This window comes from Triticum aestivum, chromosome 5B (genome assembly GCF_018294505.1).
Source record: "Triticum aestivum cultivar Chinese Spring chromosome 5B, IWGSC CS RefSeq v2.1, whole genome shotgun sequence".
Classification (NCBI taxonomy): domain Eukaryota; kingdom Viridiplantae; phylum Streptophyta; class Magnoliopsida; order Poales; family Poaceae; genus Triticum; species Triticum aestivum.
The window spans coordinates 469,641,354-469,655,370 of NC_057807.1; the positions used below are offsets into that span (position 1 = coordinate 469,641,354).

The 14,017-nt window shown below is 46.4% G+C and overlaps 2 protein-coding genes across 4 annotated transcripts; both read left to right on the forward strand.

Moving 5' to 3' along the window:
• The first annotated feature begins 4,117 nt into the window (after positions 1-4,117).
• On the forward strand, positions 4,118-5,052 carry LOC123116477 (subtilisin-chymotrypsin inhibitor-2B). The gene has a single exon (XM_044537428.1). The coding sequence runs from the start codon at positions 4,162-4,164 to the stop codon at positions 4,453-4,455; it is 294 nt and encodes a 97-aa protein (XP_044393363.1). The 5' UTR covers positions 4,118-4,161; the 3' UTR covers positions 4,456-5,052.
• A 446-nt stretch (positions 5,053-5,498) lies between these two features.
• On the forward strand, positions 5,499-13,436 carry LOC123116478 (uncharacterized). 3 transcript variants are annotated; one of them, XR_006457089.1, is made up of 3 exons: positions 5,499-5,904; positions 10,555-10,647; positions 12,559-13,436. XR_006457089.1 is itself a non-coding variant. In XM_044537429.1 (3 exons), exons 1-3 carry the CDS (start codon positions 5,607-5,609, stop codon positions 13,069-13,071), a joined length of 1,023 nt encoding a protein of 340 aa, XP_044393364.1. In that variant the 5' UTR covers positions 5,499-5,606; the 3' UTR covers positions 13,072-13,436. The 3 variants fall into 3 exon arrangements, 2 of the variants coding, with proteins under 2 accessions (XP_044393364.1, XP_044393365.1); XM_044537429.1 differs by having other exon boundaries at positions 10,368-10,579; XM_044537430.1 differs by having other exon boundaries at positions 10,555-10,579.
• The last annotated feature ends 581 nt before the right edge of the window (positions 13,437-14,017 follow it).

The window sequence follows — 14,017 nt, forward strand, 5'->3', positions numbered from 1 at the left end:
GACGGGCGTGCACGGGAGCAACCTGCAGCCGCGACGAGCGCGCACGGGAGCGAGCAGCCGCCGCGCCGCCGCGACGGGCACGCACGGGAGCGAGCAGCCGCCGTGCCGGCCGCGACGGGCGCGCACGGGAGCAGCTACCACGCCGGCCGCGACAGGTGCGCGAGCAGCGGCAGGAGTGAGCAGCACCGACCGCGCACGAGCGCGAGCAGCGGCGGCGGCGGCCATGCTGTAGGGCGGGGGCAGTGGAGGCCAATCCGGTGGCCATGCTACAGCCTCCGGTGGCCGGATCTGGTGCTGGGCGGGGGCGGTGAGGCCGATGTGCTTGGATCCGGTGCGGAGCATGGCGGAGGGCGGCCCGGTGATGGAGGGGCAGCGCCGGGAGGCCATGGGGACGCCGGCGGCTCGGGGAGAGAGGGGCTTGGTGTTGACCACAGGGTGTTTTTTTTATTTTTTAAAGAAGTGAGGGGGTTTTGGGTAAAAATATATCTATAACGACGTCTAGCCTAAACAGTTATGACACGTCATCATTTGCGGGGTCCATCTGTCATAATCGTCACTAAAACGCCCAGAGCCGACAACTAGTGTTTTTTGCAAAAAATTATGAAAAAAATTAGTGCTTTTTGGCACAATTCCGTAAATGTGTGGTTCTTGCAAACCTAGCCTGAAGTGTCGATGCTTTTTGCAATTCACTCTGGCTCTTAAATGGGGACGGAGACGAGGGCGGTGACCACCGAAGCCACTAAGGCCTTGTACAATGGAAGGTGCTTAGAGAGATGCTTAGAAAAATAAACCAGGTTTTTTTGAAGCACCGGTGCCTGTTTCTATAGAAGAGATGCTTAGTTAAGCGTCTATCCTGTATAAATAAGCATCGGTGCTTAAGAAAAGCCTGGTTTATTTCTCTAAACACCTCTCTTAAGCACCTCCCATTGCACAAGGCCTAACCCAAACCCCAATAAATAGGCATCGAGCCGACAGGAGCAAATAATCTTCAATCGGATCCAAGATCTCCATAATCTTTAATTGGATCTCCAAGATCTCCAAAAGCTCATTATCTGTTTGATTACTTAGTCCAGCCAAGCAGATCCAATCTATACACCCTGTCTAGATCGTCCATCTCCAACTCGGCGAGTTGACCCATAGCCCGCTGAAACACCACTTGTACACTTAGGCCCCGTTCGATACACAGGTAAGAAAAACAAAGGGATGTAAAAAAGTATAGGAATGCGGTTGGCTGTACAGTACATTACTGCAGTTCGCAAAATAGAAGAATAAAGGGTGTTCGGTTCACAGGAAATTGTCCAGAGGTATGAGCAAAGGAGCCGTACTACTGATGCAACAGTATTGAGTATTTTATTCAGGCATCAAGTGTTCTAATCGCTGCATGCTGGTATTGCTTCTCTCCCACCCATGCGAAAGGAATATTTTATTTGGCTTGCGAGTTGGCTTGCCTCGGGCCTCCGCCCAAAAATTGGTTCAGACCAGATGTTTAGATTCCTGTAAAATGGCCACTGTTTACGAACTTTTCCATAGGAACGCTGTAGCTGATTCCCTTGATCCGAACGCCAGTGAAGGAACTGAAAACTATGGAATGAACATTCCTTTGGAAAGTCTACAAATCCTTTGAAGCGAACAGGCCCTTAAGAGTAGGGTTGTTACTTGGTAGTACGTGGGATCCCGAAGTAGGTAAAATTCGTGCTCCTGTCCATCTGGTAACCTGGTAACCTGGGGTGATATCTCACTGCCAAATTATGTGTGGTTGTCATACTATTGTTAGGTATTTTGCTAAACACACCTTGACATCAGGCTAGTAGGAAACCTAGACGGCACGACACGGTCCAAAGCACAACACACCATGAAGTAAAACGGGCTACACTGGCCTGACATGACCTAACAGACAGGGCTTGATCTGAAAAGGGAGAAAATTGGAAGGCACGAACTACCTAATACAGTGTTGCAGGCCGTGCTTGGGCTGGCCCGGCTCGAAAACAAACTGTAGCATAGAACTGAAGAAATAGTGCCTGTCACTTTTTTTTTTGAAGAAATAGTCCTCGCGGTGCTGACTGGCAGTTTCAAGAATACACGGCATAAAATGCATATAGGGTTGTTGCGCGCGAAATACCATGGTGCACCCGGGTGCCAATGCACCCTGCATGCACAAAATAATTTAATAATTGGAAAAAAAAGTCAAATGTAACCTTTTCTGGAATCAAATATGGTCAAGTATAGTGTTCATATTAAAAGGTTCGCCAAGGAATGACTTTCATGTATTTTGGGCGGAAAAATACAAATCAAAATGCTGTATACAAGTACTATTCGCTAGTTTGTCCTTAAAATTTTGTTTTTTGCCCTAAAGTCAGCGGGGGTTATTTTTTGGCGAAACTTTTTTTACGAGCACAATACTTGACATATATGATTTTGAAAAATCATAATTTCTTCTATTTTTTTACAATTGCTAAATTATTTTGTGCATATAGGATTAGGATACATTAGCATCCCAGGTCACAGATGGGGAGGCACGCCTATGCCGGCTCGGCACGACCATCCGTGGTCACGGCGGCATCATGGGGCGCTGGTGGTGCAGGCTTTGGTGGATGACGGGTTGGTGTGTGCTTGACCTGAAATAATTCGGTCGCCGTCATGCTTTTGGGAAGTACGTGCCGATTTCTCATACAGCCTAGCAAACAAACAGGCTAGACTCAGCCAGGATGGTGCATACGATGCAGCGTGAAGCTATGCAAAAGGAACCAAACACGCCTCAAGTTTCTTCCGTCGTGCAGCCATCTCTTAAGGGCTAGAAAATCTGCCTTGAGGATGCGTTTGTGGAGAACGAGCGAGGAGAAAAGCTTACATTTCGGTCAGTTTGCGAACGCAATATATTGACAGCATCAAATCTTCGATATATCCGCTGAATTGGACGAGATATGAGCTACTCCCAAGGTCAAATCTTGAGTACGTGGCTGTTTGTTTTGACCACGCATGTACATTCAACGCGCCAAGTATTCTTCTGAATTTACTTCTAAGGAGGCAAGAACGAGATATGAACCACGTACGGTTGTTACTTTATGTACTGACAAAGCAAAAACGAATATGAGGGTACGTTCAGTTAAGAATAATGCATGCGCAATGCATGGACTTTTGGATAATACTTTCTGTATCATCGCCATCAGTATGCTCCCTCAGTTTACGAATAAGATGTTTTGGACATTTCAAATATTTTTTTTGCGAAGGTTGGACATTTCAAATAGGCTACATATAAACTGAAATGAATAAACAAATACATTAAAACATGTTTATATACATTCGATTTCATAAAACTGAAAACATTTTATTTGTGAACGGAGGGAGTACGTATGCCGTTCTTGTCAATGGTCATATACTCATATGCGGGAAAAGTACCAAGTGATACAACACCTTAAATGCTCCCATGATACCAACTTTGAGATAACAAATTTAAATGTTTCAAGAATTTCTGATTTTTTTGTGAATGTTCACAACATATGTGACTACAACCCCTAAAAAAGTCAGATCAAAATTCAAAATACACATTAAGAAACAAAAGCGACAAATCTGGAATGAAAAGTGTCAAAAAAGTCAAAAACAGAATTGACACTGTTCATATCTGGATTTGTCTTTTTTATTTCTCATTGTAAATTTCGATTTTCAACCTGAATTTTTCAGCAGTTGTAGACACATTCCTTGTGAACCTTAACATTTTTGAAGTTTTTTTTTTTGAAACTAGAATTGACTTTTTTGAAATTGTAGCATGGGAGCACGTGCGTCTTGATACTGGATATTCTCCCATCATATGCGTGCTAGCGAGCATTAATTTGGGCCAGCTGGTCAACGACTCGATGCGCGGGACAGATACTTAATTTCACATCATGGATCGTCAACTGATCCAGCTCGCGATCAGTTTAGTACTCCCTCCGTTTCAAAAAATTTGTCTTGGATATCTAGACAAGTGACTTGATACACCCGTATCTAGACAAATATAAGACAAGAAGTTTGAGACGGAGGGAATACTAACATCGCATATACTACTCCAGTGTATATTTATATCCTATAAATAGGAGTAGTGTTGTTCGGGGATCGATCACATAGCTAGCTGTCACATATAGCACGTTGATTGGGCAAACACATCACACAGGAAAGTATTACTCCATGGGAGGTCAAAAGGGTCCTGCTGGGGTTAGTGTGATCATCGTGGGTCTGATCATAGTGATCATGGCCACTGCGGCTATGAGCTGCTCGGAGAAGGTAGCCACCAACAAGAAGACGTCGTGGCCGGAGGTGGTAGGGCTGAGCGTGGAGAAGGCCAAGGAGATCATCCTCACGGACAAGCCCGACGCCGACATCGTCGTCCTCCCCGTCGGCTCGCCGGTCACCAAGGACTACAGGTCCGAGCGTGTCCGCATCTTCATTGACACCGTCGCCGAGATCCCCCACACTGGCTAGCTAAGCTATCTGCCTGAACATAAGGTCATGCTTGGATCCAAGGGACTATTTTTAGTCTGACTAAAACTAGTCTCTTTTAGAGGCTAAAGTTTCAATCACCCCTGACTAAAGAGAGGCTAGAACTAGTCTTGAGACTAAAATTTTTTAGTCAGGGGAACCCTACTAAAATGTGGATTAGTTCTCTCTCTCCTCATTTAACTCCTCTCCTTTAACATATGCGAGTTCGGGATTGGAGGGTTTGGAGGATAATAAATGCTCATTAACTCATTTTAGTCTATTTAGTATTTGTATCCAAGCATGTGTGAGGCTAGCAAGTTTTAGTCCCATTACTTTTAGTCATGGGACTAAAACGTATCCAAGCACCCTCTAAGTATTTCTTTTTGTCAAGGGTATACTTTGGACCAATAATTTCATATACGCCCGCTCCATATGGATCAATGCATGGATGTCATGGGTTTGTGTGCTAGCTCTTGGATCCCTCGTATTGCATCTTTTTCTTTATGAGCTTTTTTTCCCTATATGGTTGGACGGAGTTGGATTATCTTCGGGCCACCCTTGGTGTCGGCTTCTCCAAGATGTTGGTCTATGTTGACAACTTTTCAGGCACTTCTTGTATAAACTTCTGGGTTTCAGCAAGGTTGCATGAGCCAGAGGTCCGAGCTAGCTTTGCTCACGGCGAGCTCAGATGGATGCAGAAAGAAGACGGTTAATTTCCTTAAAAGGACTTGCCTCTAATTTCTTGTTATTCTAAGAAAGTTTTCAAGGGCTTTTTTTAGAATTTGGGTATTTAATATATACTATATGGGCGTTGTCTTTCCACAAAAAATATTAAAAAGGAAAAAGTATTGCTTCATGAAATTTAACTTTTATGTTTATATTTGTGTAAATTTTTACGGTATACTATCATTTAAGTGGACCTATAAAAAAAAGTGGACCTATAAAATATATACGATCACGCATTAAAAAAAAACGATCACGACCATCATACTCTGAGCCTTTATCGCAAAAAATCTGTTAATAATACAAATCGGCAGCCGCCGCTGCCCGCTCAGATGCAGATCCCTCTTTCCGTTCTACGCCCCCTCCGACACCCTAACGTCGCCGCCCCAATGCACCGCCTCTCCTCTCCCTAGCGACGCCTCCTCTCTTCCATGGCATCTCGCTGGTGGCCACCAGCGCTTGCGCGACGACTCGTCCCGCCTGTCCGTCGTGTTTCCTCTGAGGTCACAGATGGGAACCCCAGTGGCTGCGGGGAAGATCCAAGGAGCGCAACCAAGGGTCGTACGACTGAAATCTTGATCATGGAGGACGAAGAAGAAGTCAGCGACATCGATTACACCGTGGAAGTTAATGCTATTCCACAGAGCAGTCACCGTGATGGCTCTATCTACAGGGGCATGCGTCGTTCTGGCTGGAAAAGGGATTATCGCGTCGCAGACCGTAGCGAGAGTAAGTGACCAATACTACTCATCTCTTTTCCTATGCGACTTTTTCCCTTGGCCATTGTTATACCTTTTTCCACGTCAATATTTGATCATGATTAGGGCATCTCCAACGGCAACTCGTAAATATTTATGGATGGGGAATGGACTGGAGTCCACGGGCACAGATACGAGAGAACGCCACCCAACCATAGCCCTATACATTGCAAAAAAAGAAAAACGGATGAAATTCATGCAAACCGGACGGAATTTATTCAAGTTCTAATATAATTTATATAAACGGATAATATTTTGACCGTTCTACTAAAAACTATTAAAATAGCACTAAACCCTATATCGGATGACCACCTCGTAAGCGTGGTCGTCCTGTCCTGCTGCACCGTGTTGGCGTCCGTGCCGCTATCTTCGTCATCGTTGTCCCTCCAGCGGCGCAAGGATGCTGGAGGTTCACGGCAGTCTTGTCCGGCGGCTGCCTGACGGTCGCCGAGGAGTCACTCTGCCTCCTACTGCGCGGTGTGAAGGGCCGCCCTGGCAACTGCTAAAGGTGCTGGTGGCGGCCTTGCCCCTGCCAGCATTGGCGGAGCAGTCGCTAAGCGACCACTCCTTCTCGATCTTGGGGAGCTCGCCATCAAGGCGACGGTAGCATTGGCGGCAGCGGCGCTTGGCGGCCGTCTCCACGGTGGTGACGGACGGTCGAGCGCCCACGCCGCGGCGAGGTCCGAGTCGTTGTGGACCTATTCCGGCGCCACGTCTGTCTTGGTGAACGCGGAGCGACGACCGGCATTTAATCAGTCGTACCTCGCCTGCTGCCGCGCCACGCGTTCAGCCTCGGATACCATGGCTCGAGAGCTGGAGGCACCGCCGAAACTACCGCCTCCGAGGTAGTGGAGGATGCGGTCACGCGCCTTGGCGATCGTGGGCGGCAACACCTCCTTCGTCCGCCGGCGGTGGCGTCGTGGTGGCGACGAGGGCCCGTCGATACGCACGTAGCGGCCATACGGCAGGGGTGACACCGGCTCGTCCTTCACGCGGAGGAGGCGCTGGGAAGTCGGCTCCTGCTTCACGCGGCCGCCGATGTGGAGGCCGTGGTTGCACGGAGGGACGCCGGATTGTCCTTCACCTGCTGGAGTAGGGATGTCGGCTCCCGCTTAAAACGCACACGCGATGGGGACGGTGGCTCCTCCTTCACGCGGGCCGGCGACGGTAGCACTGGACCCATCTGACAGACGAATTCTTCGCCTGTCGGAGCCGCCTTCGTGAAGAGACGGGACCGCTGCTGTGGCTGGTCCTCATCACTGGATGAGATGACTATTTCCTCCTTGCAGGAGGAGCCCACCATCGTGGATGCGGCTCGGCCAGGTGAGCGAGTGCGGCGACGCCATGATCCGCCTGACGACGAACTTCTACCATTGCCGCCTATCGGCGCGGAGAACCAGGACTTCGCCATCACCGCTGGGCTCGGAGAGGAAAAAGGGCTCAGAGAGGAGGAAAAGGATGGTGCGGTGCTCGGGATGGTGCAGTTCTGGACGGCGCCGGAGCGAAGCTAGGCGGAGGGCCGGTCGGCCCGCTTCAATGAGGCACAACGGTCAGAGTTGGTTTCTAGGGACGCGGCGTCCGCATTGAAGCGGCGGCGACGCTCGAGAGGTCGCGTCCGTCTGCGCCGCCTTCCCGTCTGGCCAAGTCGCGGGATCAATGTCGGCCGCTCCATGCTCTGGGCGGGCATGAATGTGACGTGGTAAGCTACACGACGCATTGGATGGAAACCGCAGGAAGGGCGGGTGGGTGGTTTGGGTGAGCCAAGACGGTCAGAAGAGGGCTTGTGAGTAGACCTTGACATAGGCAGCCTGGCCCGACCCGACCGACCTTGTCCACGGGCCGGGCTCGGGCCTAGATTTCAAGCCCGATGGATGGGCCGGGCCAGACCCGGTCCCATCATATTTGCGTGTTAACGAAGAGGCCTGGTTTGAGGCCCTAGGCCCGGCGGGCTTTTAGCATGATGGGCGGGGCTCGGGCCTGGGTTTTTTGCATCGGGCTTTGGTAGGCCCGGCCAGAAGCCTGGCCCGGCCCGACAGATGGTGGGGCATACTTGTGAGCGGTCCAGACTCCCGCAAAGCCCCACGTTTGTCTCTGATTTGCGGAACAAATCGTGTCAGGACCACGCCGCAGACCGATACAGACCAGCGTTGGATGGCTTCCACTGTCCGGACGCATGCGAGAGGTTTACGAGTCGACGTTGGAGATGACTTTATATAGATTATTGTTTCTAGTCAATGTTGTTCTTACATACCAGTTTTATAAAAACTTTTGGATTTGTAACTGCCGCACAATTTTACATAACCTGAATCAGATTGAACTAGTCCACACCGGAAGCCTTATAGCTGTGACAACTCACAACTGAAAACAAATCCTAGCAAGTATCATTTAGAAGTTGAAGTTCTACAGTCTGGAAGGCTAGCAAAGGAAAGAGTATACCTGGTTCGTTGTGGATGTAGCTCTTTAAGTTATTATAATTGTCCCTCCTCACCCTGTTGGTCTTCAAGCATCTCTCCTCCTTAGCTTTGTAGCCTCAGAGCATCTATAAATGGATTTGGCAAATCTGACCCCTAAAACGCTCATAGACGCGCCCGTCGCGTCCAGGGACAGTGACCGATCACGCCTCAAATAATTCATTCCACAGACGGATACCTCAAATTCATACTATTACATGCAATGTAAACCTAATCTTAAGCGGAGCCCGTCCGGCTTCACCGTGCCCTTCTCCGGCGGCCAGCTGCGGTCCCGAGAGTGTTGGTCCGGTCGTCGGCGAGGTAGAGTAGGACATGGGACACTAGCCAGCTCATGGGACTTAAGGCACTGCCATCTCCCATGCCCTACTCTTCCTCGTCGTAGTTCGGAACCCTAACGGTGCCGGTGGACGTCAGATTGATTATGGATCCGTCCTGGGACGAGCCGGCAACATCCACCACAACACGGTTGCAGCCCCCGGACTGGTGTGCCATACAGGGCGCCGGAGAATGCGACTCCACTTCACCAACGTCGGCGCCGCGGGGGCTTTCGCTGCCTTGCTCGGGAGGGGGGGGGGGTACGTCGTACCATGTTTGCGACCGACGACGCCTATGGTGCGTCCTCCGCCTCGGTGCGCCAACGGAGGGGTTGCGCATCCGCCACCGCGTTTGGATGACAGATGGACCGCACCGCCTCCGGTGAGGCAGCGATGCCACACCACACGCCGAATCCATGCGGCATTTGGGTGGGCGCAATGGATTCTCGACGGAAGGAGTCCAAGTGCTATCGTCGGGTGGCCTCCTCCTGGGAGCGGCGGAGCGCAAGCCGGACGGTCATCTCCTCCTCAGGGCTGCATGGGATGAGCTCAGGGTCGAGGGATCTGGAGGTGTAGGACTCGGATCCGCTGCCCGCCATGCTGGAGAAGGCCGGAGATCACCGAATGGGAGCTTGGGTGGCTGAGGGGAGTGAAGTGAAGTGGTTAGGGTTTGGTCCAGGGAGTGAATGGGGAGAAATATATGTGGGGTCGGGTGGGCCAGTGTGGCCCGGGTCTGACGTGGCAGACGCGCTGGGCGCCCCCATATTTACCCTACATTTGGGCTGGATATGAGGGGTTCCGGTCAACCCGTACGTTTGAGGCCCGTTTGAGGCGTCCATCTGGGTCGTTTTTTTTGTTACCGGTCAATGACCGGGCCGTCTGCCCAGACGTTTGAGGCAGGTTTGGGGTGCCCGGTTGTAGATGCTCTTAATACCAACTTTTCTCAACATACATCCCTTTTTGTAGTGCAATAGCTGCAGTGTATTGGGGTGTTGTGATTCCATATTTGGACATCTTGTTTTTCCCTAGCACCTCGTGAGGTTGCTTTTTCCTTGACTTCTGGGCATCTATACCTGCCATTTTGTCATATAAAGGTGAGTTTATAGTATGACCATTAGTCTTATCCCATCCAGTGGAAATTCCTAAGTGGTTTAATCCTATTTCCCCATATGCTTGTAGGTGAGACTTGAGTCTTATCTCATACCCATTAGAGCGTAGAAGGGTGAAGGTTGCTCTCCTCCCAAACTCTTCTGCATGCGGTGATACTATATGGTATTGAGTTGCAGCACCACTGGATGAAGAACATCCAGTTAACTTATCATAGGCACCAATCTTGTTTAAATAGATGACAAGTGATGTATGTTCAGGGATAAATGAGGACATACAAACATGAAAAAGAACATACAATTTGTGTAGACACGATGCACAAAAAAATTTGTTTAGACACGTTCCTAAAGAAAAACTTTTCGGCGGAGCAAAATTCATTGTGAAATGAACATAGATAGTTTTTACTTAGTAGATGAAAAGGAAAAATTCAGATAGGGACATGTAATCCTCAAACGACATGTTTTTACTTTTCTAATGCCATGTATCTACTTACCGCACTAATTTTAGATATAAACTTACAATATAACTTCATTTTTATGAAGCTCGGTTGGAGGCAATGATGTTTTCAGATCCCACAAAGGGCATGAAAGATTGTTGTAACATGCTGCAAATTTTCGCATTGGAGTTGGCTAAAATTCCTGGGGATAATGGCTTAGTAGAGTTATATGGATACATAGCAGCGCGGGATGAAGTGGATATGTTGCTTAATTATGTCGTCAATATTTGCAGGAATGATCCCATCATTGTGGCGCAGGTGCATACACATACTCAGGTGGAATTATTTCAAGGAATAAATCCATCCTAACATTCCCTAGTATTGAGGTTTGCATGTTTAACCTCCTTAATTATAGGCGTGAATCCGCCCATTAAAAGCACACATCCTATGGGTGCAGCCTTTTGGAGGCCAAGCCCCAGGGAGCTGGTTTTGAAAACCAAATTTCTAAAGCGCGACTTTTTTAATGTTTTTTGAACAATTACACACATGTGTATTACGTATGTGCGAAAATTCATAACCATATACTTTCACACGTGGTGTATAGAAAAAAGCCAAAAGTGTATTTCTAAGATGAGCCAATATTTTTTGTTGTTGGTCCGGAATTATTTTTTGTACAGCTTAAACAAAATCAAATGATTTTTCACACGTTCGTGCAGAAAACGTATATGTTTCCATGTATTTTTTTTGAATTTTTGAATTTTTTTATGACTTTTGAAAAATATCGAGCTCCCTGGAGCTCGGCCTCCATTGGCAATTTCCGCCCATCCTATATCCTATATAACTAAATAGGTGATCTCCACTAATCTATTTCTTTTAACATGCAAAACATGTCAACTCAACATGCAACCATGCATGAAAGGGCCTGCCACAACATACAATCATGCATGAGAAAAGGCCCACCTCGACATGCTACCATGCATATTAGTAATGTGACATACCCATCTAAATGGTTTTCTACTATACAATAATCAAATATAAATATGGTGCATTTACAGTTTTAATTCTCATATCATTTTACACAACCAAATCTCATTGCAATATGTTTTGCAACCAGTTCATGTAGCAACAGACGGGTATCATCTAGTTCGAATAGTATTGGAGGTTGTTTCAACGACATGGGTCGTTAGATGGACCCTGCCACAAGGGCAAAACCGTCCCCAAAGAGTCTATCATTTAGATGGTATGGAATATTTTGGGAGCCAGATACTAGATGTTTTTGTACATAAGTAGATGGACCTTGCTATTCATGGGGTTAAGTAGATTCCTTATTTTAAAATTGCATTATTCATTTTAAAATATATAGGTAAACTTAACACATGCATCGAACGCTAAATTTAATTGATGGAATACTGCAAAACTATTCTCTTTTACTTCATTAATTATGATAGATTATGAATTTTGTATTATTTGTGTTCTTGAATTATGTACTCCCTCCGTTCCTAAATATAACCCTTTTTAGAGATTCTAATATGGACTACATATGGAGCAAAATGAATGAATCTACACTCTAAAATACGTCTATATACATTCATGTATACTTATTGAAATCTCTAAAAAAACCTTATATTTAAAAACGGAGGGAGTGGTAAGCATGAAGCTCAATTTTCACTCTTGAAATTTTAATAACTATAGAAATAACATATTTGTTGTTGTTGTTCCACAATTATCTATTCTGGTATTGGGCCAATGTAATATTTTGTCTTACCAACGGAAAAATACTTCCCCATGTGATCAGTTTGTGCACGAGTAGAAGAATAATAGTATAATGCATTAGATTGTACAAGTTAGTTATGAAATTGTGATTTACTATGAAGACAAATTTAAATTATGAAACGAATGGAGTATGATGTATCCCAGACCAAATCGAGTTGAATTGTTTTGGATTCTTGTTTGCTTTGCTGAAATTGATTTCCCTCTTTTTATGGGCATATAAAAATACATAACATTAATGATCCCAACCTAGAACACTCGCTTCATTATTTCTATTTTCACATAGGCTTAGGTAAATAAATAATTTGAATTTGAAACAAAACCAAATGTTGGGCCATTTTTTGCAAGTCACGCCATTATGCGCTATGTACCCATTTTGTTTAATATGTGACAAAGACCACGGTTATAGGTTGTAAGGTTTAAGTAAATGTTTTTTTTACAAGTGAAGCATTATAATGGAAGTATTTAGCTTTAGATATTTCTTACTTTAATAGGAAGAGCTACTAATTACAATATCAATTCTGTAGGGTTCTCTCATTTGCATGGCTAGTGGCCCTAGGCGAGGGATGGAGTTGGCGAACTGTGCAATAATTGAGTATGACATGAGGATCAAAAGAGGCAGACATGAAAGAGATGACCTACAACTGATCGACGGCGCAAAAGATTTTTACATCACGAGCACATGGAATCGGCCGTTCACAATTAACATCCGTGGCAACTGTGGTGGTGCGGTCGGCATGACTTTAGCATGTCTTCACAACGCGGTCGAGGCAACTGTAGAGGTTCTTATATCAGAATTGCATGGCAGTTTCAACATGTCTCTCAGATGTTTTACTAGCAGGTTCTATAAAGAGATCCGACTGTTTGATGGCGTCGTTATCGAGTCTTGTGGCTTGAAGAGGTATCTGGTTGCGGTAATGAAGATGTCTTTCATACGTTTGAAATTCAAGGTACACACACCGTCATCCAGTTCCAAGTCAAAACTTTGTTGTACCTTCAAGGCGAAGACCAATGGGCATAATACCCGAGAGATAGACTGATTTTGCAGTGATCTCAGTGAAGGTGACTTGGTCGACGCTGCCTAATAGCTTTCCCGGCTAAGGTTGTTTGTCGGACCGTACTTGTGTCTGTGATGAGCGGACAATGGGATTAACAACGTACTTAGGCAATGTGGAGTCATGGACTTATGACAATGATTAGAGTGTAATCAAACTATTATACTAAATATTTGGTCCAGATGCTGATGAATCTTTCCTTTTAAGAAAACTATGTGTCTTTGCTTTCAGGGTTAGGAAATTATGTATATGTTGAGGCTAGGTTAATTAGTTGTCTATGTTATTATGTTGCTTATGACATACTTAATTTTTCCTTTCCATTGCTTATGCTATATATATGGTGTATGCTATGTCTCTAGAATATTGATTTGCATGATTCATAACTACATGATTGAATCTGAGAGGAAATTGGGTGTAGACTCCTAGTGGGCCTCAAGTGTTAAACCCACCTCGGAGGTCTATATAAAGAGGAGTGGGCGCACCTCTTAGGGTTGATCTTTTTCCACCCCACATAGTTGTTGATGCCACTCCCCACGCCCCCATGTGTGACCAAACCTGGCAGTCCGCTGCTTGAAACTATTCCTCGTATGTGTGGATACTTTGGAGGCATCACGTCTACGGTGCTTGGAAAAGCCGTTCGAGGCATCCACGAGAGACTGTTCGAGGGATCCGTGAGGAACTATTCACGGGAGATCGTCTACACAAGGAGGAGACGTCTCCGCTGATTGGTTACACGCATCACCAACTCTAGTTCCGTTGCGGTGACTGCTTCTTCTAGTGGTAAACCCGATCCCGTGATCTATCCCCAGTAGTATGATCTTGGTTGCACGGTTGAAATTTTTTATTTGGCGCTAGAGTATCATACCGCGTGTCCCAACAATAGGAGTTTAAACCAACCAGGGGGGTCTGTTTAGGGTTGGCTAAAATTTTC

Bases quoted from the DNA above. Each gene is read 5' to 3' on its own strand.
- LOC123116477 (XM_044537428.1), top strand. From the start codon at position 4,162: ATGGGAGGTCAAAAGGGTCCTGCTGGGGTTAGTGTGATCATCGTGGGT.
- LOC123116478 (XM_044537429.1), top strand. From the start codon at position 5,607: ATGGCATCTCGCTGGTGGCCACCAGCGCTTGCGCGACGACTCGTCCCG. The intron at 5,905-10,367 runs GTAAGTGACCAA...ATTTTTATGAAG, and splicing joins CGTCGCAGACCGTAGCGAGA to CTCGGTTGGAGGCAATGATG. The intron at 10,580-12,558 runs GTGCATACACAT...TCAATTCTGTAG, and splicing joins ATCCCATCATTGTGGCGCAG to GGTTCTCTCATTTGCATGGC.